The sequence below is a fragment of the Erinaceus europaeus genome, chromosome 19 (genome assembly GCF_950295315.1).
Source record: "Erinaceus europaeus chromosome 19, mEriEur2.1, whole genome shotgun sequence".
NCBI classification, from domain to species: domain Eukaryota; kingdom Metazoa; phylum Chordata; class Mammalia; order Eulipotyphla; family Erinaceidae; genus Erinaceus; species Erinaceus europaeus.
This window is the reverse complement of record NC_080180.1, coordinates 34806272-34834011: the sequence shown is the minus strand read 5'-3', so window position 1 is coordinate 34834011 and position 27740 is coordinate 34806272. Positions and strand designations below refer to the sequence as shown.

The following is a 27740-nucleotide window of genomic DNA, read 5'->3' as shown; positions in this document are numbered from 1 at the left end:
CTGATATAAACAGTAAGCTGTTCAGGGAAGAATTCCAGCAACTCGTCTTTCCCAACCTTGCACAAGGCAAGGCGATTTATATATAGTGACTCCCTGGTCTCGTTTAATTTTCTCAGACAAAACAAGATTGTGTGGCCACTGCCAGTTCAAAATGGCGCAGCATGTTACTCTCGCCTCTTATCATCACTGCGCAAGTCAGAGCTTTGTTGATATTAGAGGGACTTAGAGCCAGTTGGTCCATTGCTCAGTCTGCAGATGGGAAACTGAGGCCCAGGCTAGGAGCTCCTTCATGATCACGTATGTGTCCAAGTGGAGGAGTTGAGCCTACAAATTCATTTTTATATACTCTTAATGCTTTCTCTTTCTCTGTAAGACTTGCTCACTTGTAAAACTGGGTTTCTTGGGAGCAGGGTTCTCCAGTGTCCTGTGTCTATTTTTGCATTAAACAGTGACATCCACTACATACATTTACTATGATAGATATGGAGATAAAAACCATAAAATATAATAGAAGTTGAGGCTTTTTAAGAAGGAGTTGGGCAGTCATGGTTTTGCAGTGCATCCTTGGAATGAATAAATGACAAGTTCAGGCTGTTGGAAAAACAAGAAAAATATGAGGGCCAGGTGGTGGCACACCTGGTTGAGCACACATGTTACAATGTATGAGGACCCAGGTTCGAGCCCCCACTCCCCACCTGCGTGGAGAAAGCTTTGAGAGTGGTGAAGCAGTGTTGCAGGTGTCTCTCTGTCTCCCTCTCTATCATCCCCTTCCCTCTCGATTTCTGGCTGTCTCTATCAAATAAATAATTATAATTTTTAAAAAATTTATAAAAGAGGAGATTGAAAAACAAAAATATGGGCCAGGTGGTGACGCACCTGGTTGAGCACACATGTTGCAATGCACAAGGATGGCAGTTCAAGCCCTTGGTCCCCATCTGCAGGGGAAAAGCTTTGCAAGGGATAAAATAGTGTTGCAGGTGTCTCTCTCTCCCTCTCTATCACCCTGTTCCCTCTTGATTTCTGGCAGTCTCTCCAATATGTCAATAGAGATAACACGAAAATTTCAAAACACATAAAAATATGTCACAACTTTTCCGAAAACCCAGTATAATGTCAAAGACATGAAACAGTCCAAAGACAGTCTAAGGGCTGACTTTTCACTTTAGTGAAAGCACTGGTAAGGGCATTGCTGCATATGAGAACCAAGGTTGAGTTAAAAAGACAGACTCTTGGATACTAAGCACAGAGTGGGAGCAGAGGCATTTTTACTCTCTCTTGAGAAGTGGGAAAGCGCAGGTACTGCTTCTAAGAAAAGCAGAAGTGGGAGTCAGACGGTAGCGCAATGGGTTAAGCACAGGTGGTACAAAGCGCAAGGACTGGCATAAGGATCCCGGTTTGAGCCCCCGGCTCCCCACCTACAGGAGAGTCGCTTCACAGGTGGTGAAGCAGGTCTGCAGGTGTCTCTCTTTCTCTCCCCCTCTGTCTTCCTCTCCTCTCTCCACTTCTCTGTCCTATCCAACAATGACGGCATTAATAACTATAACAAAAAAAGGGCAACAAAAGGGAATAAATAACTAAATATTAAAAAAAAAAGAAAAGCAGAAGTATCTGGGAGTATGGGGAAGATGTGGTGAACATCTGGATTGGTGGATTTTATAAAAGTCACTCTTGGGGGTCGGGCTGTAGCGCAGTGGGTTAGGCACACGTGGCTCAAAGCACAAGGACCAGAGTAAGAATCCCGGTTCGAGCCCCCGGCTCCCCACCTGCAGGGGAGTCACTTCACAGGCGGTGAAGCAAGTCTGCAGGTGTCTATCTTTCTCCCTTCCCCTCATCTCCCGATTTCTCTCTGTCCTATCCAACAACAAATGACATCGATATCAACAATAGCAATAATAACCACAACAAGGCTACAAGAACAAGGGCAACAAAAATGGGGGAAAATGGCCTCCAGGATTCATGGTGCAGGCACTGAGCCCCAGCAATAACCCTGGAGGCAAAAAAAAAAAGTCACTCTTGTGCTCTGAGCACTTTCTTTGGGTCCAATTCAGTGTCTCACAAATGGGAATGACACAAACATCAGTTTGTAACCAGGTCCTTATTTATGAGGGCTTGCCTTCTGATTGGTGGCAGATAACACACGGTCTGTGATTAAAAAGCCAAACTGTGTTGAAATGCCAAATTGTTGTAGACTGCAATTACAGTCACCCAGCAAGGGAACAGAGTCGGTAATCATTTGTCTGAGTTGTCAATGTAAGCTTTGAATTGTCACAAAGAAAAACTTTAGCTATTGTTCCTGGCAGGAAAAAAAAAAAAACCTGAGGCTTGAGCACATAATATAGAAAAGAATATAAATGTCTTCACTGGTAGGGAGGATGAAAGCTGAAAGATCATGGAGGCAAAACAAAGTCAGATACCTAAGGCCGGAATCATTTTGGGAACACTGTCACCTTGAGGGTTGAGGATCATTTGTGGTTTAAGGAAACAAACTGGTCTGTGTGTTAAGTGTATTTGTAACTGTCTTTGATAGGTTTGTGCCTGGAGCTATCAGTGCTAGGTGCTGCCTCTGGGAGCTTCTGCTTACTTTCTGATGACTAAGAAGGAGGAAGAGGTGAAGCTTGGTCATTACACAACACATTGTGACACATTGACCTCACTGCTTCCTGTTTCCATCTGAGGGCCAGACCCATGGAAGGAACCAGTTTAGTGGAAAGCAGTGAATGGACGAGAGAGGTTCAAGGATAAGAGATCTACTTTTCCTGCAGAAAACCAATCATATACTTAGCAAAACACTGATTACCAATAGCAGTCAGATGATGAAGGTGAATTTCTGTGGAATGGTTGCTGTGACCTAGGATCCACAGATAGGTCTAGACATTGGGAACAACTAGCTGCAAGTGGTGAATGCTGTGTGATGTTTCCAAAAACACATTGGACCCACTCCTTGTTCTAAATTAGGAGTCTGGTTCAAAAGCTTAGTAGGAGACAAATCTCACTGTGATTTGCTCTGTCCCAAGAACAATTTTTTTTTTTTTGGCCTCCAGGGCACCAAGCTGGAGGCACTACGAATCTACTGTTATGAGTGGCCATCTTCCCCGACCCAATTTTATTTGACAGGGCAGAGAAAAATTGAGAGAGGAGGGGGAGGGACAGAGAATGACACCTGCAGACCTGCTTTACCATTTATGAAGTGTCCCCCATGCAGGTGGGGAGACGGGGGCTCCAACCCTGGTTTTTGGCATGGGCCCTATGTGTCCTTAACCAGGTGCGCCACTGCCCGGCTTCTGCCCAAGAAGAGTACTGTGGCTGATTCCTTGGTAAAGAAGAAGCCACTTAAGAAAATACCACTGATGACTGTGGCATAAGAAAAAGCTTTGAGCTTTGCAGGTTCTAGAAAGAACAGTAAGTGCCCACAACTGACAGCAACAAGGGTAGTTTTTCTACCTTTTTTTAAAAAATGTTTTAAAAATAGTTATTTATTTATTCCTTTTTGTTGCTCTTGTTTTATTGTTGTAGTTATTATTGTTGTTATTGTTGGATAGGACAGAGAGAAATGGAGAGAGGAGAGGAAGACAGAGAGGGGGAGAGAAAGATAGACACCTGCAGACCTGCTTCACCACCTGTGAAGTGACTCCCCTGCAGGTGGGGAGCCAGGGGCTCAAACCAGGGTCCTTACGCCAGTCCTTGTGCTTTGCGCCACCTGCGCTTAACCCACTGGGCTACTGCCTGACTTCCGTTTTTCTACCTTTTTAATGATCCCTGTGGAATCTAGCAGATGCACTGAGTGGTCATTGTCATGTGATTATAAGCACTGAGAGGTGGAAGACATTGTCTTTTGAACTATTGGGTAAATGGCTAAAATGGAGTCCCTCCAGTGACGCTTTTAACCTGGGCGGATGCAGATTACTCATTAAGAGTGTGAGGGAGAGTACAAAATAAATCGAGGGGCTGGGTAGTGGCACCCCGGTAAAGCATACATATTACCATGCACAGGATCCAGGTTCAAGCCCCTGACCCCAGCCTGCAATGGGGAAGCTTAATGAGTGGTGAAGCAGTGCTACAGGTGTCTCCCCTTTGATCTGTCTCTCTCATTCTCTTTTTCTGTTTTTCACCCTCTATCAAAAAAAGGAAGGGAGGAAACTGTTGCTGGGAACAGTGGAACCATGCAGGCACAGAGTTCCAGCAGTAACCCTGGTGACTAAGAAAATGAAGAGAAAAGAAGAAGAAAAGGAAGAAAGAAAGGAAATGTAAACAGCTTCATTGAAGTGTAACCCACATGCTATGAGATTTGCATGTCCAGTGATTTGTAACCAATTTACAGAATCCTATGACCATCACCACAACCCAGTTCTGGGATGAGTCCATATTCCAGAGGGCATATCCCAGGGTTGGTTGTGCTCCATCACTATTACCACACACAGCCTCAGGCAACCAATAGTCCTTCTGCCATATTGTCTGATAACTTGCTTTTTTTTTTTTTTTGCCTCCAGGGTTATTGCTGGGACTGAGCACCTGCACTATGAATCCACTGCTCCTGGAGGCTATTTTTTCCCCTTTTGTTGCCCTTGTTCTTTATCATTGTTGTCCTTACTATCGTTCTTGTTGGACAGGACAGAGAGAAATCGAGAGAGGAGGGGAAGACAGAGAAGGGAAAGAAAGATACAGACACCTGCAGACCTGCTTCACTGCCTGTGAAGCTAACCCCCTGCAGGTGGGGAGCGGGGGCTTGAACCGGTATCCTTCCGCCAATCCTTGCACTTCGCGCCATGAGCTCTTAACCCCCTGTGCTACCACCCGACCTGCTAGACTTGTGTTTTCAAAACAGTGAAATGAATGGAAGCCTAAAGTCAGTCTCTCCCTCTCTCTGCACATGGACTTTATTTATTATTTATTTAGCACAATGGAATGAGATCCACAATGAAGCAAGTGTCCAAATTGTGTTCCCTCTAAGTAGTGGTCCATTGTATACATGCCACTCATCAGATGATACACGATTTGCCTCTTTCTTTCTTTCTTTCTTTCTTTCTTTCTTTCTTTCTTTCTTTCTTTTTGTGGCTATAGTGTACATTGGTGCTGCATTGTTTTTCTGTAGTTGCTGTATAACAAATTACCACAAGCTTAATGGCTTGAAACAACACAAATTTTGTTGGTATGCATGAGACCCCTTCTGTTTCATTTGGTTTAAATCCCCCCTGCTTAACACTATTCTATTTACATAACCACCCTCCCTCCAGGACATTTGTGGTTCAGTGATAGGATTCTCGCCTAATCTGCCCCCTCTTTGTCACACTCTGATTTTCACCAGTCACTTTTCTCTCCACCCTCTCTATGTCACATCCTGTTTCCACCCTACTTGGCAAGTATATATAAAGACAGCATTGTGAGTTTTACAGTACCTAGAGTTTAGCTTAGCTTGGCTGCATCCTGCATGAATAAAGAGATACTGCCTACAGCTCAACCATGAGTCCCTGGTCATCTGTTACCCGCCCGTGAAGCCAGCCCGGAGAAAACAACATAACCCGTCGAAAACAACAAAATTTCTTCTGTCATGGTTCTGGAGATCAGAAGTCTGAAATCAGTGTGTTGACAGGCCATGCTTCTCTGGGAGTTCTAGGGTGTAGATTCCATGGCTTGACTCTTCCAGCTTCTGGGGGTGCAATGGTCTATGCCACCGTCTTCACGTTGCCTTCTTTTCTCTGTCAGTATCAACCGTGTGATTTTTAGGACCTATCTTCCTCTTTTCCTTCTCATAAGATCCTTAATTTACTCAAATAGGTTTGCTATATGAGGTGATACTAACAAGTGCCTAGCGTTTATATATATAAAGACCCCCTGGGGGCTGTTTCCCTGCCCACTACAGCAGCCATGAATTTTCACATAAAGTGTTCCTGCACACATGCATTTTCATTTCTCCTTTGATAGTTGGGAGTAGATTGGTAGGTTACATTGTAAGGTTATATTTAACTTTTTTTTAGAAACTGCCAAACTGTTTTCTGAAGGGGCTGTATCATTTTATATCCCTACAGTACACATGAAGGATCCAATTTCTCTGCATTTTTACCAGGTGACTGCCACCCCTCCTCACCATTCATTATAAACATTCAAGTAGGTATGAAGTGATGTCTCACTGGGATTTTAAGGAAATAAACCTATGAGGGAAGGTTAGAAAGAGAGCAGTATTCCAGCCTATGCAATACTGGAGTAATTCTATCTGCTGAGCCATCTCCCCAGCCTTGCTGTGGTCAAATCTCAATTTGTATGTCTCTCTCTGATGACTAACGGTGCTGAACAGCTTCACATGCACTTGTTAGCTTTCACGTGATGATAGTAAATGTCTATTCAGAACACGTATACGTCTTGAAATTGGCTTATCAATCTTTTTGTTTGTAAGATCTAGCCTACTGATTTCTACTGTCTGGCCCAGTAGAAAGGACTACTAAGGACTGCGATGGTTGAGGTCATCTTAATAACAAAGTTATGGGGGCAACCCACTGGCCAGGGTGCATGGAAAGAGGGTAGTGGGACAATCTCTGTATTGTACCCTGTGTCAGTCGGTCTATCACTGAAGACTAGCTGGGATTCAATGGCCCCTTTTGCCACCAGCTACCATAGCAGAGGAACCAGGACATGGGTTCCTCTCTGCTCATTAACTCATTGGCGTTTCTAGACAGGATGTTGTCTGAAGAACAAGGAACCAACCACAAGGCCTTATAACAAACATAGTCTTGCTTTTTTTTCTTTTCTTTCGTATCTATTTTTAGAACTAAAATTTAGTATATATATATATATAGTGCTCATGACTCAGACCTGAGTAAATCTTCTGCTCCCAGTGGACATTTTTCCCTTTTAATTTCAGATAGAAGTGTCTCCCTCCCTCTCTCTCTCTCTCTCTCTCTCTCTCACACACACACACACACACACACACACACACAGAAGGAGAGACCCTCTAGTTCTGCCCCACTGTTCATGGGGCTTTTCTTGGTGGCATGCATGATGCTCCCATGTGGTGGGGGGGGGTGCTTGATTCTGGGTCCTTGTAGATAGCTGTGTGTTCTGCTAGGTGAGAGATCTCCCAACCCAAAGCTAATTAAATCACTATATCTGTTAGAATATACTTATTATCTTTCTTTCCATAGTAGGCTACAGAATCTCTGGGAATCTCTGTGTGTTTCGTCACTATCATGGGTCTCAAAACAGCATGCGTTACACAGTTGGCAATCAGCCAGTGTTTGTGGGGTGGAGGAATAAGGTGAAACACCAGTGATGGGCATCTGGGAGCATAGTCTCTGCCTGATAGTGGATGACTCACTCAAAATCACTACTAAGTAGAAGGGTATTTGTTGGATAAGTAGTTTACTCTCTACTGAAAGTGCTACTCAGTGACTTGCTTTTTGATCTGTCACTAATACCACCCCTTCTCTTTCCCCCCCTCATTTTTCAGCGATCTATAACTACAATGCCTCACAAGATGTGGAGCTGTCCTTGCAGATTGGAGACACAGTTCACATCCTGGAGATGTATGAGGGTAAGTCAGTGTGGCCACCTGCCAGGCCAGGAAAACCAGAGGGAAGTTACTTATTAATACGGCACATAGAGCAAACATCAACTTGCTCTACTTCCTGAAGTGGTGCTAGTAAAAATCCAGGAAGTCTTTAGGTGATACAGTTGCCTGCTGAGGGTGATTTCAAAACAACCAGCTGAACCCGTGAGTGCAAACATGCCCAGACACTGGAATCAAAGAATTTGAGTGTACAAAAGACATGGTGGTAGGGCCCCATCTTGAGGAGACCAGATGCGGTGCTCTCTTCAGAAAAGACACCTGGGACCGAGAAGTGTGTGTGTGTGTGGGGGGGTGCTGCCCGGCACTGCAAGAAAACGCTACTGGTTAAGTGGTGCTCCATGTTCAACCCTCACTGTTGCCAGTTTGGGGGAGAGATGAGAGAGAGAAAGAGAGATACTGGTAGTGCTGAGATTCAGTCAGAGAATTAGGTGAGGGCTACAGCATGTTCAGAAAGCCTCCTTGTGCATTTTCTCCAACTAGGTTGGGCTGGGTAGGGGGTGGTTCTAGTTAACCTGTTCTTGGGGCTGGAGGGCTGTACTCAGGAGGCCTCATCTGTCTGCATTGACTCACATCATGTTTGCACGCACCTCCTCCACCCTCCCCAGGGCTTCTGGCTCCAACTCAAGTTCACTAAATCCTGGGAGAACTCTTCATGTTGCCACAGCTCTCAGCCTAGTCTTCACTGTGCTTGGAGCTGAGTATCAAAACAAGGAACAGACATCAGGGCCTGTATTTTTCACTTTGAAGACTGGGACCAGAGGGAGTTAGGAAGCTTGTTAGGACAGGCGCTCTGGATGTCCAGGACCCCACTCTCCCCATGGTCCCTGCTTATGGGAATAGGTTGTCCATCATGGTCATCCAGAGTCCGTTGCAACTTTCTAGGACAGGAAGGTGTAAGATGGGAAAGAGGAGACAGGATGAGGTGTCCGGCCATTCCGTAGAAAAGCTAAGTTACCAAGGACCGATGTAAGGATCCTGGTTCGAGCCCCCGGCCCCCTACCTTTTGGGGTGTCATTCACAGCAGTGAAACAGGTTTGCAGGTATCTATCTTTTCTCCCCACCCCCCCATCTTCTCCTCCTCTCTTAACAATTTCTCTCTGTCCTGTTGTTGTGCGCGGGCCGCGGAGAAGAGAGAGAGGAGGGGTCCGGAGCGAAGAGGAAACACAAATCTTTATTTGCGCTGGCACCTCAGAGTTGGGTGCTGGAGAAGCAGGTTGGGCCACGTGGAGGTAGCGAAATGGCCGCCCCACGCAGTAACCTTTCCTGCGTCTGAACACCAGATGAAGCGCTGGCAAGAGAGCGAAGTGCGGAAGAAGAAAGGCTTTTATAGGAGCAGCTTTCGCGAGAATGGGAAGGGGGAGGAGTAACCATAGCACTCCAGGATAGGATAATAACTCTCATGAGAATGGGAGGGGGGAGGAGTAACCAAAGCACTCCAAATATCGGGGGGATATAGACAATGCCCTGAGGGCACAACATGGCTGAACAGGCACTCCGAGAATGTCCCAACTCTTGCGGGAACTAGCAGTATCCTGATGGGACAACATGGCAGATGTGACTGCATCGGCACAATTTCCCAGCATCTCCCCCTTTCCTTTTATCTAATGCCCAGGGCAACAGTGTGTAAAGTCTATGAACTACTCAGGGTCAGTCTATGAAAAACCAGCAACATGAAGGGAAGGAAGCTGCTGTAAAATTGTCTAAAGTGTCCAAAGGGTATATCAGCAAGTCCGATAGAAGTCTCAGTCCAAAGTAGGCAACTAGGGGAGAAGTGGCAGGGGATGAAATGCTGCATGAGGAAGGTCAGTCCCTGGAATTCCACTTTTCTGTAGATTGTGAGCTGGAACCGCCAAAACGTGACAGGCAAAGCAGAAGCAGGAAAGGCAGACAGGCAGTAAAAAAATTCTGTCCTTGGAGTCTGTGAATCAGGTTCTTCAGATCGTGTCAGGTGACATCTAGGGTTTCGGGGGGGGGGGGTGCCACTGTAGTCGTGCCATCTAGTGGGTGCTGTTAGGGTGTGCAGTGGTCCAGATGGTTTTTTCCAGGATTCCTGTGGAAGAAACACAAACAATCAGCTTCTCGTGGTTAGCAGGGCATCTGATTTGAATGCTTTATAGAAAAAGAGGTTTGGTGCCTTAGCCAACAGAGTATTGGGGGATGTATCTTTCCTATTCATTTATTATTATATATTCATGGGGAAAAAAGCTTATCTTTTAACAAAGACTCTAAGGTGTAGGGAAGCGGGAACTATCTTATCCCCCCTTTTTTTTTTGTATCTTGCCTTTTGTTGCCCTAGTTGTTTTATTGTTGTAATTTATATTGTTGTTATTACTGATATTGTGGTCGTTGGATAGAACAGAGAGAAATGGAGAGAGGAGGGGAAGACAGGGGGAGAGAAAGACACCTGTAGAATTATAGGACCTATTGTGAGCAGAAGAAATAAAACAAGCTAGGGTCCCACAACTCAGGGTAGACAGGTAAGGAAGGGGGAATGTATCCATTGGTATGAAGAGGTAGGATCATATCTTAAGTCTAAGGGAAGCAGTCAGTGGATGTGATGTCCAGGGGAACAGCCATTTGTCTTTGGAGGTAGTAAAGGATGTCCGTGGCATGGGTGATGTTATAAAGGGAAACATCTTTAAATTGTTGGCTGACAAAGACAGGCCTATGGTGGCAAGACAAGATACACCAGTTAAGTGTACAAGAATATGTGAATGTTGTTAATTCACATAGGTTGGATGTGGAGGAATTTCTTACAGTTTAATACCTTACCATATGAACAGATGATTCCTCATATGAAGGCTTGATAGCTGTAATCACTTACTTGTGAAAAACAATAAAACTTGTAACAAGTTAGAGGTTTACTATAATTGACTTTGGACTATAAACAGACTCAGGTTACTTAGAGAGTTAACACATGTTAGTGACAATGGTTTTAACATTTAGAGTACTCTGAGCAGATGGGTCATACAAAAATTTTTTGTCATTCAACACACTCACAAAACACAACTGGCCAGTTATAACATAAGACATTCAGAGAAGGTGTAGGAGAGTGGGCTCTGTGAGCCAACTTTTGTAGGTTCTGCCATGTCATATCATGGATCCTGGGATGTATCCTGCATCTAGTCCTCTTGTATTATTTCTAGTTCTTCAGGGATAACAGTGCCATCATGAGGGTATTATCGGACATGGCGGGCAGGAATCCAGACAGGTTTAGAGTAATTATGAGGGAAAATGCATGCAAAACCTCTTCCCATGGTCAATAGAGAGTCAGGCCCTTTCCAAATTTTATCAAGTGGGTCTTTCCATTTGACTTTAATAGATGGGAGAGTAGATGGTATTTGCCAGTGAAGAATAATAGGAGGTAAGTCCGAGTTATAGTAAATATTAAAGAGATTTAACGTAGTTAAGGCTTTTGCTAGCTGGATATTGGGAGGGTACATTCCTCCTTTATCTTTATTTAATTGAGCCTTAAGCGTTTGATGGGCCCTCTCGACAATGCCTTGTCCCTGTGGATTATAGGGAATGCCTGTGGTATGAGTAATGTTCCAGAGGGAACAAAAATCTTTAAATTGTTTCCTGGTAAACACAGGTCCATTGTCAGTTTTTAGTTGAAGATGAAAGCCCATCACAGCAAAACAGGAGAGCATATGGCTTATAAGCTTTTTAGAGCTTTCTCCTGTCTGAGCTGTTGCCCACATAAATTTAGAAAAGGTATCAATTGAGACAAACACATATTTTTGTTTGCCAAAGTTGGGTATGTGGGTGACATCAATTTGCCAAATAGCATTAGCTTTTAAGCCTCGGGGGTTAACACCAAGAGTCTGAATAGCAGGTGTTTTTATGAGACTTGCACAGGAAGAGCATGTAGCTAGGATATGTTTTAACTGTGGTAATGGAACATCAGGAAATCGAGCTCGAAGGCCTTTAAGATTAACATGGATTAGGGAATGAAAGTTAGCAGGATCAGAGACAGAGACTTGGAGAGCTCCTATGGAGGCAAGGCAGTCAGCTGCAGCATTCCCTTTGGACAGGGCTCCAGGAAGAGGGCTGTGGGAACGAAGGTGCTGAATATATAGTGGTTGGGTTTGAGAAGAGAGCATAGAGGCGATTTGAATCAAAAGAGGGGAAAGTGGGTTGTCATCAATTTTCACATAAGAACGAGCAAGCCATGGAAGTAAGTTAACAGTATACACACTGTCAGAAAAAAGTTTGAAGGATTCTGGTACAGCTTTTAATGCAAGGAAAACAGCATAAAGTTCTTTGTACTGAGGGGAATTCTCAGGAAGCTCAGTAAAGAGAGGTTTAAGGGGTTGTTTGTCCAGGTAATATATAAGGGCAGCAGCTCCCTTTTTTCCAACCATCAGTGAAGACTGTAGGAGCAGAAGGAATGGGATCTCAAGAGAAAAGTTTAGGTGCTAGTAGAGGCAAAAGAGGTAAAGAACCTATCAATTTATTAGAAGGAAAATGGTTATATATTTGTCCTGGAAACCCCACGAAGCTTATGGCAAAGCGGGAATGATGGCATATAAGCCACTCTGTATCTGTGAGAGAAAAGGGCAGAATAATTAAATCCGGTTATTTCCCTAAGACCTGCACAGATCTATTTCTCCCTTGGCGAACCATGAATGCTAATGCATCTATCTCAGTGAGGAGTCTTGGAGCTCTGCCTACTGGCGTGTGAAACCACTCGAGAACCCCATGGTTCTGCCACAATGCCCCTACTACTGTGGGGGTGGATTTAAAGATTAGAAGGTGGTTTAACTGGAGAGGACGGAGAGAATCGAACAAGGTTCATGTCCTGGAGGGCCTGATTAACCCTTTCCAGTGCCAAGGAGGCCTCGGGAGTTAACTTACGTTTTGAGGAGGGCTGTTTGTTTCCTTTTAACAGGTCAAACAGTGATTGGAGGCAGCTTGTAGGCAGATAGAGATACTGCCTAAGCCAATTTAAATTTCCTAGAACACTTTGTAAAGAAGCAAGAGTAAGGTTAGAGGGAAAGGTGACATTAGGTTTTAAGAGACGAATTTGTGTTAGAAAAATCTCTGAACCTAAAAAAGATATTGGAGGAATTAGCTGTATCTTCTCAGGAGCCACATTAAGGCCTCTTTTCTTTAAGGCAGGAATGAGAAAATCACGTAGGGCACTGAGATCTGTATCTGATTTTCCCCATTTTAATACATCATCCATGTAATGAAAAACATTAAGGCCCTTATGGATATATGGAAAAAGGGCAGATTTAACAGCCTCTTGACAAATTGCAGGACTATTGGCCATGCCCTGGGGCAGCACTACCCATTCAAATCTATCGGCAGGGCTGGCGTTATTAATAGAAGGAACAGAGAGGCAAAACGTTTACAAACTTGCGGATGCAAGGGAATAGAGAAAAAACAATCTTGTATATCAATAGCTATGATTGGAATTCCCATGGGAATTGCAGAAGCAGGAGGCAAACCCCTTTGGGGGGAGCCCCAGACCTGCATGGTTTTATTTACTGCACGGAGATCTTGAAGGAGGCGCCATTTTCCCGAGCGCTTTTTAATCACAAAGACAGGAGTATTCCATGGGCTTCTAGAATGGCGAATGTGTCCCAAGGACAACTGCTCTTGGATGAGCTCTTTTAAAATTTCTAGTTTATCGCTAGGTAAAGGCCACTGTTCCACCCAGACAGGCTCATTAGAAAGCCAGCTTAAGCGGGGTGTTTGGCTACGAACAGTGGCATTTAGTATTGGGGGTGCTGATTAGACTTGGTCTCGCGGGAACGAGTGTTATGCTCTGCAGAGGCATCTGTAGATATCCTAAAATCAAGACATTCCAGAATATCCCTGCCCAGTAGGTTGGTGCTAATATCAGCTACCAAAGGGCGGAAGTGTCCGGTAGCGAGTCTCGTGTGCGAAATGATTGGGTCACCCCTCCTACTCCATGTATACTGGGTCCAGGGATAAGTTCCCAATCTTGAGGAACCTCTTCTTGCCTTACAATCGTCTTTGCTGCCCCCGTGTCAATCAAAAATTTAAAAGGAATATTGCCAATCTTTACTGTCATAGAAGGGTAACCCTGTTCTAAAACAGGAGTGGTCCACAAAATCTCAGGCCCCGAATTTGTACCATTCAGGGGCAAACCATCTTTATGAAATTGGGACCAACAATCTCTCTTCCAATGAAACCCCTTACAACATCTTGGACAAACAGTACGTGGCCTCTGGCTCCCTGACTGAAAGCGGGGTTGCTCTGACTAGAGGCGGGGTCGCTCTAACTGGAGGCGGGGTTTCCCTGACTGGAGGCGTGGTCGCAGCTTATCAGGACATTGGTTACGCCAATGTCCTTGGCGACCGCACTGAAAGCAGGCTCCGTTGTGATTACATGAGGTAACTGCATAAACCTGTGTTGTAGCGGGTGCCCCATAATTACCTGATGTAAGTTCCTGTGTCACTAAAATCCAATTATCTGGGTGTAGGTGTTTAAGATTAAGGCATGCCTGACGGAATTGTGGTATCATGCCTTCCCAGACAATAGAGCGCAGGAGTAGTGAGCGGACATCAGGATTATAAACCTTTCTCTCTAAGCTTGTCTTCACCCTTGAGATGAAGCTCGCTAATGATTCATCAGTGCCTTGGTGAAGAGAGTTAATGGGAACTGACGAATCTACATTGGGTGGGGTCACCCTTTCCCATGCTTGTGTTGCGCAGATACGTACCTGTTCAAAATAACCGGTTGGAAACCTGGCTTCTGCCTGCTGAGCTCCAGATTCATAAGCTCCTTCTCCAAACAAGGCATCAGAATCCCATTCTACCTGTTACTATTTTCCTGTGACTGTCTAAAGCACTCATCGCAGTATCATGCCTTCCACTGTAGGTAGAGGGGGTCTGGGAGTGAGTGCAGCACGAGCTAGGTCCTTCCAATCCTGCGGCGTGTTAAGATGGTGGTAAAAACTCCTTAAAATGGACTTGGTCCATGGAGCGTGCATTTCGTCCTCCCTGACGGCTTGTCTGAGTGCTCTTAGGTCGTTAGAGGAGTATGGCTGCCACGGCTGAGGGTTTTGTTTAGAAGGGGCCACGTTTACCGGGAAGGTGTGGATTTGGTCCGATGGCGCAGGAGAGGGAGCTACAGAAGTGGAAGGTGCCGTGGAAACTGCTATAGTGGCCACAGGGGAAACTGCACGCATATCTACGGGGACGGAGCTCTCGGGGTGGACTGCACATGGTTTAAAGTCCTTAAATGCTGAAAAAATATCCTTTAACTCCTGTACCTCAGCCACTAGGTCTCTTAATGATGACGTATCAGCAGGGGGTGGGGTCAGAGAAGCAGAAGCCTCAGGGGAAGCCAAAACCGGGGCGGTAGGAGGAGGGGCTAGAGAAACGGAAGCCTCAGGGGAAGCAGGGGGCAGGGCCAGAGAAGCAGAAGGAACTGAACACGTGTCTGCCACAGAAGGAACAAAACACGTGTCTGCAGGGACAGTGGGTGAAGGGGTCATGGAAGCCGCAGAAGGAACTGAGCACGTGTCTGCAGGGACATAAGTTTGGGTGCTGACTGCAAATCGCTTCGGGTGTTTAGGTTGTAAGCACATATCTCTTAACTCTCGAATCTCAGGAGAAGCTGAACCCTGGGCGGCAGGGGGCGGGGTCGGAGGAGGAGCTTCTGAACACGTGTACGTGTCTGTGGGAATGGAAGTTCTGGGTCTATCTGCTGATCGCTGAGGGCGTCTGAGTCTTAAGCACATGTGCTTTAACTCTCATATCTCAGCCTCAAGGTCACTTATCCTCATGGCAGACCACATTTTACATATCTTCTAAGTGGCGACCACAGTTATAAAAATCCAAGGGGTAGCGAAAATTAAACCGTCTGTGAGAGCGCAAATCTATCCCAGGGCAGAAGGAGATAATAACTGGGACACCTTCTCATAAAACGAAAAAATTCCCATGGTGGAGGGAAACGTAGGGCCACAGAGGTGGGAGGATGCCACTTACCTGTGTCTGGGCGTCTTTTGGGGACCTCAGGCCAGGCCACCCAGCGGGGCATGGGTGCGGAACACGATGGGCACCAGATGTTGTTGAGCGCGGGCCACGGAGAAGAGAGAGAGGAGGGGTCCGGAGCGAAGAGGAAACACAAATCTTTATTTGCGCTGGCACCTCAGAGTTGGGTGCTGGAGAAGCAGGTTGGGCCACGTGGAGGCAGCGAAAATGGCTGCCTCACGCAGTAACCTTTCCTGCGTCTGAACACCAGAGTGAAGCGCTGGCAAGAGAGCGAGGTGCGGAAGAAGAAAGGCTTTTATAGGAGCAGCTTTTGCGAGAATGGGAAGGGGGAGGAGCAACCATAGCACTCCAGGATAGGATAATAACTCTCATGAGAATGGGAGGGGGGAGGAGTAACCAAAGCACTCCAAATATCGCGGGGATATAGACAATGCCCTGAGGGCACAACATGGCTGAACAGGCACTCCGAGAATGTCCTAACTCTTGCGGGAACTAGCAATAGCCTGAGGGGACAACATGGCAGATGTGACTGCATCGGCACAATTTCTCAGCACTGTCCTATCCAACAACAGCTATGACAACAATAACAACTACAACAAGCGCAACAAAATGGGGAACATGGCCTTCAGGAGCAGTGGATTTGTAGTGCAGTCACTGAGTCCCAGCAATAACCCTAGAGACAAAAAAAGAGAAGAGAACAGAAAATTAGAGCTAAGTTACTGGTCTGCTTACACAGAGGCCTCTACTGCCACTGTCTCCTTTCTTGAGTTTTAGGTGTAGGGCTGGGGTTTTGCTTCATCCTTTCCCCTTCCTGAATGGTCAGATTGAATCTCCTAGGGACAGAGAGCGACATGAAGGAAGGCTGAGTGGCCTCTTCTCACTCCTTGCTCTCATTCCCATCTTTTCAGTTCCAACTAAACTCAGTGACTCCTTGGTATCGTGACATTACCAGGACACAATCTGCTGAGCTTCCCATGATTCCTTTGAATTTTGGTACCATAGTCTCCTTAAACATGACTAGACTATTGCTTTTCTTTTCTTTTCTTTTCTTTTCTTTTCTTTTCTTTTCTTTCCCCACCTCTCCCTGTTTCTCTGTTTCTATCATAATTAAAAGTAAATAAAAATATAATAACAAAATGAACAGGAGCTCAGTCAAATCAGTCACTATGAACTGTCATATCCATTTGACAGAGTCAGTGTAGTGGGTTAAGTTTCTAAGTGGTACTGATTTTAGAGAATTAATTTGGAAAACAAGCACCTGCCTGGCCAAACGGGAGATAGGTTCTTATATCTGCTAAGTACTTGGAGTTCTTGGCTGGGTTCTCAGATTCCTTTATTATCCCAGGCCAGTGGCCTGAGCCAGGGCAGGGCAGCTTTGCAAACATTCACCACGGTGGTGGAAATGCTGAGTAATAACTTGTGCTCGTCCCTCCTCCCCCATGTCTCCTCTCCTTTAAGGAAAATAAACATAATGAAAATACCCACTGTACTGCCAGAAAGAATTCAAGAGTAAGCTGGCATGGCTTCCTGTCCCTAGGGGTTAGTGTCTTTCCTCTGAGAGCCAACTTCCAGGGGCCAACCAGAACCCCCCACCCCACACACATACACACATCCCTGCCCCATTCCACCTTTGAAATCTTGGCCTCCCGGCCCTCTGTGTGCATTTTTGGTGCAAAATTCAAGTTCACCTTTTTGGAACCCAGCATGAAAAATTCTTTTCTGCCCACAACCCACAGTGGAATACCACTTCGGGCTCTCCTTTTGCTGTTTCCAGCCCTGTGGTTGACTGCATCATTCTGAAACTGGTAGCTCCTTGAAGGCAAAGCTCTCGCCTCCATCACCAGGGACCCTGCCCAGGAGAGCTGCTGGCCTCTGTCTGGTGCAATGACTGGAGGTAAAACAGAGTGTGATAAGCTCCTTTGGAGAGAGGTAGGGGTGAGGTCCCCGCTAAAATCCTGGCCCTTAGAGTACATAGCTGTTATTCTCTTCCATGAGAGAAATACAGGGACCTTCTACATTTCCCTGCCTTCTCTGTATTCTCAAGGAGGCAGAAAGATTAGTTATTGTAGGAACTTCCCTTTCATTATTTTTTTATTGCTTACCAGTGTTATCTCTGGTGCTCAGTGTTTGCACTGCTTCTGGTAGCTTTTTGTTGTTGTTGTTCCTTTTTATTTGATAGCACAAAGAGAAATTGAGATGAGAGGGGAAGATAGAAAAGGAGAGGGAAAGACATGTACAAGCCTACTTCACTGTTCATGAAACTTCCCTCCCCCCACCCTCCACAGTTGAGGAGCAGGGGCTTGAACCTGGGTCCTTTCACCTGGTAACATATGTACTCACCAAGCGCTCCACCACCTAGCCTTGAAGTTTTCTCTTTTTTTTTTTTTCTTTTTCCTTTCCTCCTTTCCTCCTTTCCTTCCTTCCTTTCTTTCTTTCTTTCTTTCTTTCACCTCCAGGGTTATTGCTGGGGCTTGGTGCCTGCACCACGAATCCACTGCTATTGGAGGCCATTTTTCCCCATTTTTTTTGTTGCCCTTCTTGTTATAGCCCTTGTTGTTCTCATTATTGTTATTGTTGCTTTTGATGTTGTTGAATAGGACAGAGAAAAATGGAGAGAGATGGGGAAGATAGAGAGGGGGAGAGAAACACAGACACCTGAAGACCTGCTTCACCACCTGTGAAGCAACGCCCCTGCATGTAGGGAGACGGGGGCTCGAACTGGGATCCTTAAGCTGGTCCTTAACCAGCTGTGCTACTGCCCACCCCCTTTCTTTCTCTCTTTCTTTCTTTCTTTCTTCCTTCCTTCCTTCCTTCCTTCCTTCCTTCCTTTCTTTCTTTCTTATTATTTTTATTTGAAGGTGTGTGTGTGTGTGTGTGCTTCAAATACACAGATTACTCTCCCCCCCGCCCCCCGTTTTTTTTCTGTCAACATTCTCTCTGGAGACCTGAACCTGCAATATTTCACCACTCCTAGTGGTTGGCTCAGAAGGTGAGCCAGTGAAGGGTAGAGGTAGAGAAGGGAAGAGAGACAGAGAGAAGGATAAACACAAGACACTACAACACTGTTCTACCCCCCAGGAAGCTTCCCTGTCACAGGCACTCCCATGTGCTCTCTACTTAGTGAGCTATTTCTCATCCCCACAAATCACCACGATAGGTTAGTTATTTCCTCATTTTAAAGACTTGTTGGCTTACAGGGCCAGGTGGTGGTGTACCTGGTTGAGTCACATTACAGTGCACAAGGAGCCAGGTTCAAGCCCCTGGTCCCCACCTGCAGGGGGAAAACTTTGCAAATGGAGAAGCAGTGCTGCAGGTGTCTCTCTTTCTTTTTCCTTCTATATCTTCCCTTCCCCCTCAATTTCTCTGTCTCCATCCAATAAATAAATAAAATGTTTTCAAAGATCTGTTTACTTATTTTTTTAATTTTTTTTTACATTTATTTTCTCTTTTGTTGCCTTTGTTGTAGTGATTATTGTTGTTGATGTCATCATTGTTAGATAGGACAGAGAGAAATGGAGAGAGATGGGGAAGACAGAGAAGGGGAGAGAAAGATAGGCACCTGCAGACCTGCTTCACAGTTGTGAAGCGACCTCCCCTGCAGGTGGGGAGCTGGGGCTCGAACCGGGATCCTTCTGCCAGTCCCTTGGACTTCTCGCCATGTGTGCTTAACCTGATGCACTACTGCCGGACTCCCTATCTGTTTACTTAATAAGGAAAAAGAGGGAGCACAAGAAAACCAAAGCATCATTCCTGCACATGCACTGCTGGGCATTGAACCCAGGACCTCAAGCTTGAGGGTCCAGTACTTTAGCCCACTGTGCCACCACAAATCACTCCTTTAAGATGTAGCATGCAGTGGCAATTTGCTGAGTGTGCTGCTCATAGAGGTGGGTCACCGTCACCACTGGCTACTTCTGGACATTGTCATCATTCTCTCAAAGACCCGGTGCCTATGAGTATTCACTGCCAGCCAGCTCCGACACTAGCAGCATGCTTGCTCCCATCTTGGCATTTGTCTGTGCTAGACGTGTCATATAAACGGAATCATATCACTCCCAGTCTTTGGCTCCTTCAAAGTTCGTTTTCAAGGTTCGTCCATGTTGCAGTGTAGGACAGGACTTCTACTCGTCATCATCAAATAATACTTGTTGTACTTCATACTTCCTTTTTTATGTATCCGTTTACCAATTGATGGGCATTTGGGTGATTTATTAATTGTGGAGCTGGGGCTTTGCGACTTGCCTGGTTTTTACCACTCCAGGCCACTCTTTCATTCAGAGAGAGAGATACAGAGAAGGAGAGATGCCACAACATAGAGCTTCCTCTAGTGCCATAGCACCTCCCATGTGGTGCTAGGGTTTGAACCTTGGCTGAGCTTCTGGCAAGGTACACATCTTACTCAGTGAGCTGTTTCTCCTACCTTCTTTAGTTTATTTATACTTAATTTTTTTATCTTTATTTATTGATTGGATAGAGAAAGTCAGAAATCGAGAGGGAAGGGAGGGACAGAGAGGGTGAGAGATAGAGAGATACCTGCAGCACTGCTTCACCACTTGTGAAGCTTTCCCCCTGCAGGTGGGGACTGGAGGCTCGAGCCCACTTCCTTGCTCATTGTAACATGTGCGCTCAGCCAGGTGCGCCACCACCCAGCCCAGTTTTATTTATACTTTTAAGTTCTCAGAAATGATTCTGCTATGACCATTTGTGAACTGGTTTTTGGTGGGGTGGCATGCTTTCACTTCTCTTGGGTGTGTTTCTAGGAGTGTTATTGTCCTAGTCATATAGTGATTACATATTTCACATTTTGAGGGACTCCAGGCCACTTGTTTCAGCCCAGGCTCTGAAACAGGAGACCAGAGTTGAAACAGCACAGTTTGGATCCCCTGTTTCTTTGTGGCCTTGCTGCCCAACTGTACGTATAAGTAGAAGACAAGGGAAAGAATAGAGAAGCTACACCTCCTTCGTCTTTTGGAGGACACCAAAAATTACCTTAAGAAATATTTTTAGGGACCAGAAATCGAAGTCCCTGAAAATGTCAGGTATCTTAAAGGCAGGTGTCTCAGCTCTCCTTCTTTGGTCCCGGCTGTAAGCATTGCCACATCTTTGCTGACTCCGCCATCAGAGGAGTTTGACAAGGAGGCGTTTCTGCTCCTTGAATGTTCTGTCCCACTTCACATCTGTGGACATGGCCAACAGCGCTGCCCAGAGATACCAGAGTGATCGCTGACTCATCCCACTTTCCTCACTTAGCACTTACTCCATTGCCAAGTCTATTTCCCAAGTACAGGAGATGTTCTCAGCACTGAGGTCACCCGAGTAACAAAATTGCAAGGTCCCTGCTCTCCTAGGGTTTCCACTAGAAGACTAGACAAGGGTGGGGGGGGGGCAGGCAGTAGAGCACCGTGTTAAGTGCACATAGTGTGAAGTGCAAGGACTGGTGCAAGGATCCCGGTTCGAGCCCCTGGCTCCCCACCTGCAGGGGGGTTGCTTTGCAAGTGGTAAAGCAGGTCTGCAGGTGTCTATCTTTCTCTCCTCCTCTCTATCTTCCCCATGTCTCAGCATCCCCAGTGCTATGAAGGTTTCAGCATCCCCAGTACCATGAAGCTCTCCTCCCTGTATTAAACCAAGTTCTTTTTTTTTCTTTTTTTTTTAATTTTTTTTTTTATTTAAGAAAGGATTAATTAACAAAACCATAGGGTAGGAGGGGTACAACTCCACACAATTCCCACCGCTCAATCTCCATATCCCACCCCTCCCCCGATAGCTTTCCCATTCTCTGTCCCTCTGGGAGCATGGACCCAGGGTCATTGTGGGTTGCAGAAGGTAGAAGGTCTGGCTTCTGTAATTGCTTCCCTGCTGAACATGGGCGTTGACTGGTCGGTCCATACTCCCAGTCTGCCTCTCTCTTTCCCTAGTAGGGTGGGTCTCTGGGGAAGCTGAGCTCCAGGACATATTGGTGGGGTCTTCAATCTAGGGAAGTCTAGCCGGCATCCTGATGACACCTGGAACCTGGTGACTGAAAAGAGAGTTAACATACAAAGCCAAACAAATTGTTGAGCAATCATGGACCCAAAGCTTGGAAAAGTGGAGAGGAAGTATTAGGGAGGTACTCACTGCAAACTCTAGTGTACTTCTGCTTTCTTACTTTTTAAACCAAGTTCTAATCATAGAAGCCGTAACATAGCTCAGCTGAATAGTTTTGTTTTGCCATGTGTGTGACACAGACTCCCTCAGAAGTGGGAAGAAGGAGGAGGTGGAGGAAGAGGGGAGCAGGCAGAGAAGAAGAAAGAAGTCCAGTTATAGGAATTTTCCTGCATAAGAGTCTACTGCTCCACCACTGGGTACTGGTTTTCTGTGTTTTATTTATTTATTTATTTATTTATTTATTTATTTATTTATTTCCTTTTGTTGCCCTTGTTTTATTATTGTTGTTGTTATTGATGTTGTTGTTTTTAGATAGGACAGAGAGAAATGGAGAGAGGAGGGGAAGACAGAGAGGTGGAGAGAAAGATAGACACCTGCAGACCCAATTCACCGCCTGTGAAGCGACTTCCCTGCAGGTGGGGAGCCGGGGGTTCGAACCGGGACCCTTATGCTGGTCCTTGCACTTTACACCATGTGTACTGAACCCGCTGCACTACCACCCGACTCCCCGTTTTCTGTGTTCTGATTCATGTGTATTGGTGAACTAATTTTCATTTCCAGAAGTTATGCACAGACTCTTGAGAAAGGATGGCTGATATTAATAGTGATTTCTAGGACTAAGGTAGTACAAGTAGCCCCTGTTAAAAATAATCAGACGGTCCACCTTCTGTATCCTATAATGACCTTGGATCCATACTCCCAGAGGGTTAAAGAACAGGAAAGCTATCAAGGGAGGGGTTGGCATACAGAGTTCTGGTGGTGGGAATTGTGTGGAGTTGTACCCCTCTTATCGTATGGTTTTATTAATGCTTCCTTTTTATAAAGAAAAGAGAGAGGAAGAAAGAAAGAAAGGAAGGAAGGAAGGAAGAGTCTATCACTTCAGTGTGACTTGTAAAGGCCCAAAGGATAGCATTTATGATTCAATTGAAAGTAGAGGACATGAGAATGCTGAAAGGTTGAAAGAAATATAAAGTAACCCAAAACATTGGTGTACCTGTACTGGAAACCCCCGATGAGCCTATGTATGGTCTCCCAATAGATTGGGGCTGGTTTTGAAATGCACCTTACTCAAGAAATTCACTCCCTTCCTAATGAGTAAAGATAGACTATAATTTGATTCTCAACTTTATAAAATAGACTTCTAGAGTAGGGGTAAAGGGCAGAATTAGGACAGGTCGGTAAGATTAGATAGCTAAGGTTACAGGATACTGAATTTTGGTTTCATGGCTGGAAAAACTTCCTTTAGTTTATTAGTGATTTAATATAGATTTACAAAATTATAAGATAACAGGGACATAATTCCATACTGTTCTTACCACTAGAGTTCTGTGTCTCCATTCCCTCCATTGGAAACTAGTAATTTTCTCAAGGTCACATATATCTCCTCCCCCCTTTTTTTCTATGATCCTGCCTTACTTACATGTATTACTACTTTTGGATTTTTTTCCTTTTTTCCTCTGGGTCCTGATGGAATTAGAGTTCAGAGCCCTCTGGTCATCTTTCCCTAATATTTCTCACCCTTTGGAAATAGGGACCAAAATTCTTTATGGGGTGCAGATGGTAGGAGTTCTGGCTTTTGTAATTGCTTCTCCACTGGACATGGATGTTGGCATTTCAATCCATACCCCCAGCCTGTTTCTAGCTTTCCGTAGTGGGGTAGGACTTTGGAGAGATGAGGGTCAGGGACACATTGGTGAGGTTGTCTGCTCAGGGAGTTAGGGATGGAATCAACTTGGTTGCTGGAAGGCAGTAAGATATTAAGCAGGACAAAATGACTAATAAACAAGAACCAAAAAGTAGGACTAAAGCAGATGAAAATAGGGATCCTAGGGTGGAAGGAAGCTAGGAAATCTATTTTAGGTATGTTCCAAGTCATCTATGACTTTAGTAATTTTTGCTTGAGCATGATAACTAACATGCAGGTGGACCTAAAATGTTGCCTGGAAAGATGGTGTCAGAGTTGAGAACAGGACTGGAAAGTTGCATGAGTGCAGAGAGTAGCTCCTATACTTGAAAATATACAGTTAACTGTTACCCGGTCAACCTGATCCAGGTCCTCCATATATATTCATACTTAGCACAGGAGCCTCTGTAACCTCGGTGTGCCTGTCAGTCTAAGATCACAGTCCATGGTCACAGCTGGGAACATTTTAGGCTGCACTCAATTTCAGGATCAGCCTTACTCTAGTAGCAGGGTAGGATGACCCAGCCTCCCTTTGGAGAGTGGGGCAGTCCCTACCATTGCTAATCTACAGAGAGGATAGGGTCCTGGAGAGGCTCACAAGAGGGCTTATGATGATGTTCCTAATGGAAGTGACCAGTGATGGTGGAAAGAGAGATCTATTAGATGTTTAGGCTCATTGTATCTATGGGGGAGTCCAAGGATTCTCTGACTAGGGCCTCAGATGATATCATCAAGTGAGGGAGGAAAGACACCTAGAACTAAAAAGTGGAGTCTGTGTTAACCTTCTATTTTACTCATTTACTTGTTTGTTGATTTTAATAAAGGTATCTTAGGGAAAATAATTGTCCTTTAGTTGATATATGTTTTCTAGCAAAACTGTCTAACATGAGGAAAAGAATGCATAACACACACACACACACACACACACACACACAACACAGTTATTTCTCCCCCCCTCTAAATTTCAAACAGAGGCTTAATGAGTATCTTTCTGAGATGTAGAAAGAAGAGCTCTTTGCTGGACCATATGATTCAGGACCATATGAAGTTCTTCAGAGCATGTAGTTCAAGAAGATAGTCACATCCTGCCATCCTACTTAACAGCTAGTCAACTCTAGACTTCATGTCACTTTATCATTCCTACTTTTCTATTCACTTCCCTCTCTTATTTGGTAAGTTATGTCCAGTGATCCTTTATGACAGGTGAGCAACAGAAGAAAAGAAAAATTCATGTAAATAGTCAGTGTTTAACAGCATTTATAAAAGTTTACCAAGTGTAAGGCATTTGGTGCAGTGGTATAACTTTGATTTATTTATTGATGGCCTGGGATATAACATAGTGATTATTGAAAAAGACTTTCATGCCTGAAGCTGTAAGGTCCCACGTTCAATCCTGGCACCACTATCAGCAAAAGTGGAATAGAGTTCTGGCAAAAAAAAAAAAAAAAAAAATCAAGGCCACTGACATTTTTCCTGCACTCTGGGATCCATAGCATCCTTATGTTCTAATTATAAAAATAACTCTCTCAAAACAAATGGCAGTGAGCCCAACAGCTTGGATTTTATGACAAGAACCGCGTGCAAACATTCTGGCATTGGCCTTGAAAGCAAATTTGTCCGTGTGGCATTTTGTTGAGTGTGCTGGTCACTTCCCACATCTGTTTGACCTTTACCTTAAGTACAGCTTGTGAGTGACTACTGCTGGGGACAGATGTTCCTGAGTTGTGTTTTTCAAAAGATGTGTGTCCGAGTAGGAGTGTGTTTACAAGGAGAAAACTAATTAAACAGCAGTTGAAGCAATGAATAAAGGATCTCATCTCAAATTTAACCTTATTACAAAAGGGCATGCCTTCTCCTGTCCTCCCACCCCCTTTTGAGATTCAATTAAATGAACTTTGTAAAGTCCATCGTTTAAGTGTATAGTTTTTGTGTCTACATGGGGTCTTCTAGGGTAGGAGTGAGAACCCTTTCCTAAATGTTCAGTTACTTGGTCATAAACTGGTACTTGGAGTTGACCCATCTAGGCAGATGTTTATACACATACGGAGGCAAGCATAGCCTAAACTAAGGTGTTTGGGGGTATGTTCACAGGGGCTTTTGGTTTCCCCCAGTTTCTTAATGAGAATGAAGGAGAGGGAGTCAGGATATCACTGTGACCTATGTGATACCTGGGATTGAACTCAGGACTTCATGCCATTCAGGTATCTATCTTATGGCATATCAAATCAGCGTGGGATCAGATTAGACTCAGAATTAGTTTAAGAAGAAAGTCCAAGAGGGTAGGTGGTAGCACAGTGGGTTAAACACAAGGACTGTCATAAGAATCCTGGTTGAGCCCCCGGCAGGGGAGTCATTTCACAAGCCATGAAACCGGTCTGTAGGTGTCTATCTTTCTCTCCTTCTCTTTGTCTTCCCCTCCTCTCTCAATGTCTCTCTGTCCTAGCCAACAACAACAAGGGTAACAATAGCCTCCAGGAGCAGTGGATTCATAGTGCAGGCACCCAGCCCCAGCGATAATCCTGGAGGCAAAAAGAAGAAGGAGAAGGAGAAGAAGAAAGTCCTAGATGAAATTTCCAAGTTGATTGATGGCAAGCTTCTTCTCTTAGAAGTTTAAATGTATGCCTCTGCTCTGATCATCAGATATGAGTAATTTATGGTCTCTAGAAGAATGTAAGGAGGCCAGTACCTCATGCATATTGTATCTGTGCTTGAGTGCCCCCATTTTACTTAGCCCGTAGAGGCACAATACCCAACAGAAAGTACCATAAGGAACAGAAAAGCACTTTGTGCAAATCTTGCATGTCTCCAGTTAGTCTTTCAAATGCATTAGAGCTCCAGTTCTGGTCTTTTCCTCACCTGCATGTATAATTCAGGCTCTAAATAGTTATGAACATAGCAAGAAAAGAAAGGATCTTGTTAAATAAAGACTACCAGTTTATTCCTTACATATCTACAATGTTTGTCATCCAAACTGAGCCCCAGTGATAATCCTGGAGGCAAAAAAAAAAAAAAAAGGAATAAAAGAACATAACTGTGTGAGTGTGTTGCACACACACCACATGTATGTGTGTGCAACTTCATCTGTAGTACTGTAAGATTTGAAGTAGCCATATGGAGCAATTTAGTTCATTTTTACATGGCAAGAGCAATTCACACTAAATTCCTACCCTCCAATAACTATGTCAATTTCACCATGTATGTCTGAGAATCTGTTATTAAAGTTGGAATTAAAGGATACTGGACATGTATGAGCAGGGAATTTTTTTTTTTTCCTCCAGGGTTGTCACTTTGGCTTGATGCTGGCACTATGAATCCATTGCTCCTGGAGGCAGTTTTCCCCTTTTTTTTGTTGCCCTTGTTGTTGTTATTGCTGTTGGATAGGACAGAGAGAAATCAAGAGAGGAGAGGAAGATAAAGAGGAGAAAAGATAGATAGATACCTGCAGACCTGCTTCAACACTTGAGAAGCAACTCCCTCACAGGTGGGGAGCTGGGGGCTCGAAACAGGATCCTTGCGTGGGTCCTTGCACTTTGTACTATGTGCACTTAACCCAGTGCTCCACCACTGGCCCTGTACGGAATTTTTAAAAATTAGTCTTAAATGTTAAGATTCAGTGTTTAATCAGACCTTAGATGACCTGCTTGAGTTGTCATTGAGTTCTTTAAAAAAAAAAAAATTTTTTTTAATTATCTTTATTTATTGGATAGAGACAGTCAGAAATCAAGAGGGTAGGGGAGACAGGGAGAGAGAAAGAGAGACACCTGCAGCCCTCCTTCACCACTTGCAAAGCTTTCCTTCTGCAGGTGGGGACCGGGGCTCGAACCCGGGTCCTTGTGCACTGTAACATGTGCGCTCAACCAGGTGCGCCACCACCGGGTCCCTGTCATTGAGTTCTTTGGCTGCTTTCAGTCTGTGTTCAAATACCAGATTATTGAGCATATTTCTTAATACTTTCAGTTGCCATCTTATGTCTTTTTTTTATCATTCAAGTTGTTTCTTCTGCTTCTTCTTTTATTTTTTTAAATGTTTTTGCCTTAGAGTCATTTATGACCATCTTCTCAGAACAAAGAGCTTGCTCTGTTGGTAGATAATATCTCGTTACCAGCCCCACAGCCCCTCTGGACTTCCCCTGGCATGGTACTGGAGCTGTGGAGGTATGTTTCCATTTTGTTTGTCTTTAGTCATTTAATAGCATTTAGAAAGATTCACAGCCTGGGAGGTGACTCAATGGATGGAACACTGGATTCTCAGTGAGTCTCAGTGAACACTGGATTCTCATCCTGAGTTCCTGAGTTCTAACTCCAGCATTACATCTGCCAAAGTGACGCTCTGATGCTTCCTCCTTTCTCATTAATAAATAACTCAATAAATGTCTTTTTAAAAA

At 44.7% G+C, this 27740-nt stretch overlaps 1 protein-coding gene across 1 annotated transcript in view; it reads left to right on the top strand.

Moving 5' to 3' along the window:
- DOCK5 (dedicator of cytokinesis 5) overlaps positions 1 to 27740 on the top strand; it is a 262201-nt gene that overhangs the window by 60295 nt on the left and 174166 nt on the right. Inside the window, exon 2 of the mRNA XM_060178855.1 lies at positions 7439 to 7522. Within this exon, the coding sequence (XP_060034838.1) occupies positions 7439 to 7522 (84 nt within the window). The remainder of the gene's footprint in view (positions 1 to 7438; positions 7523 to 27740) is intronic.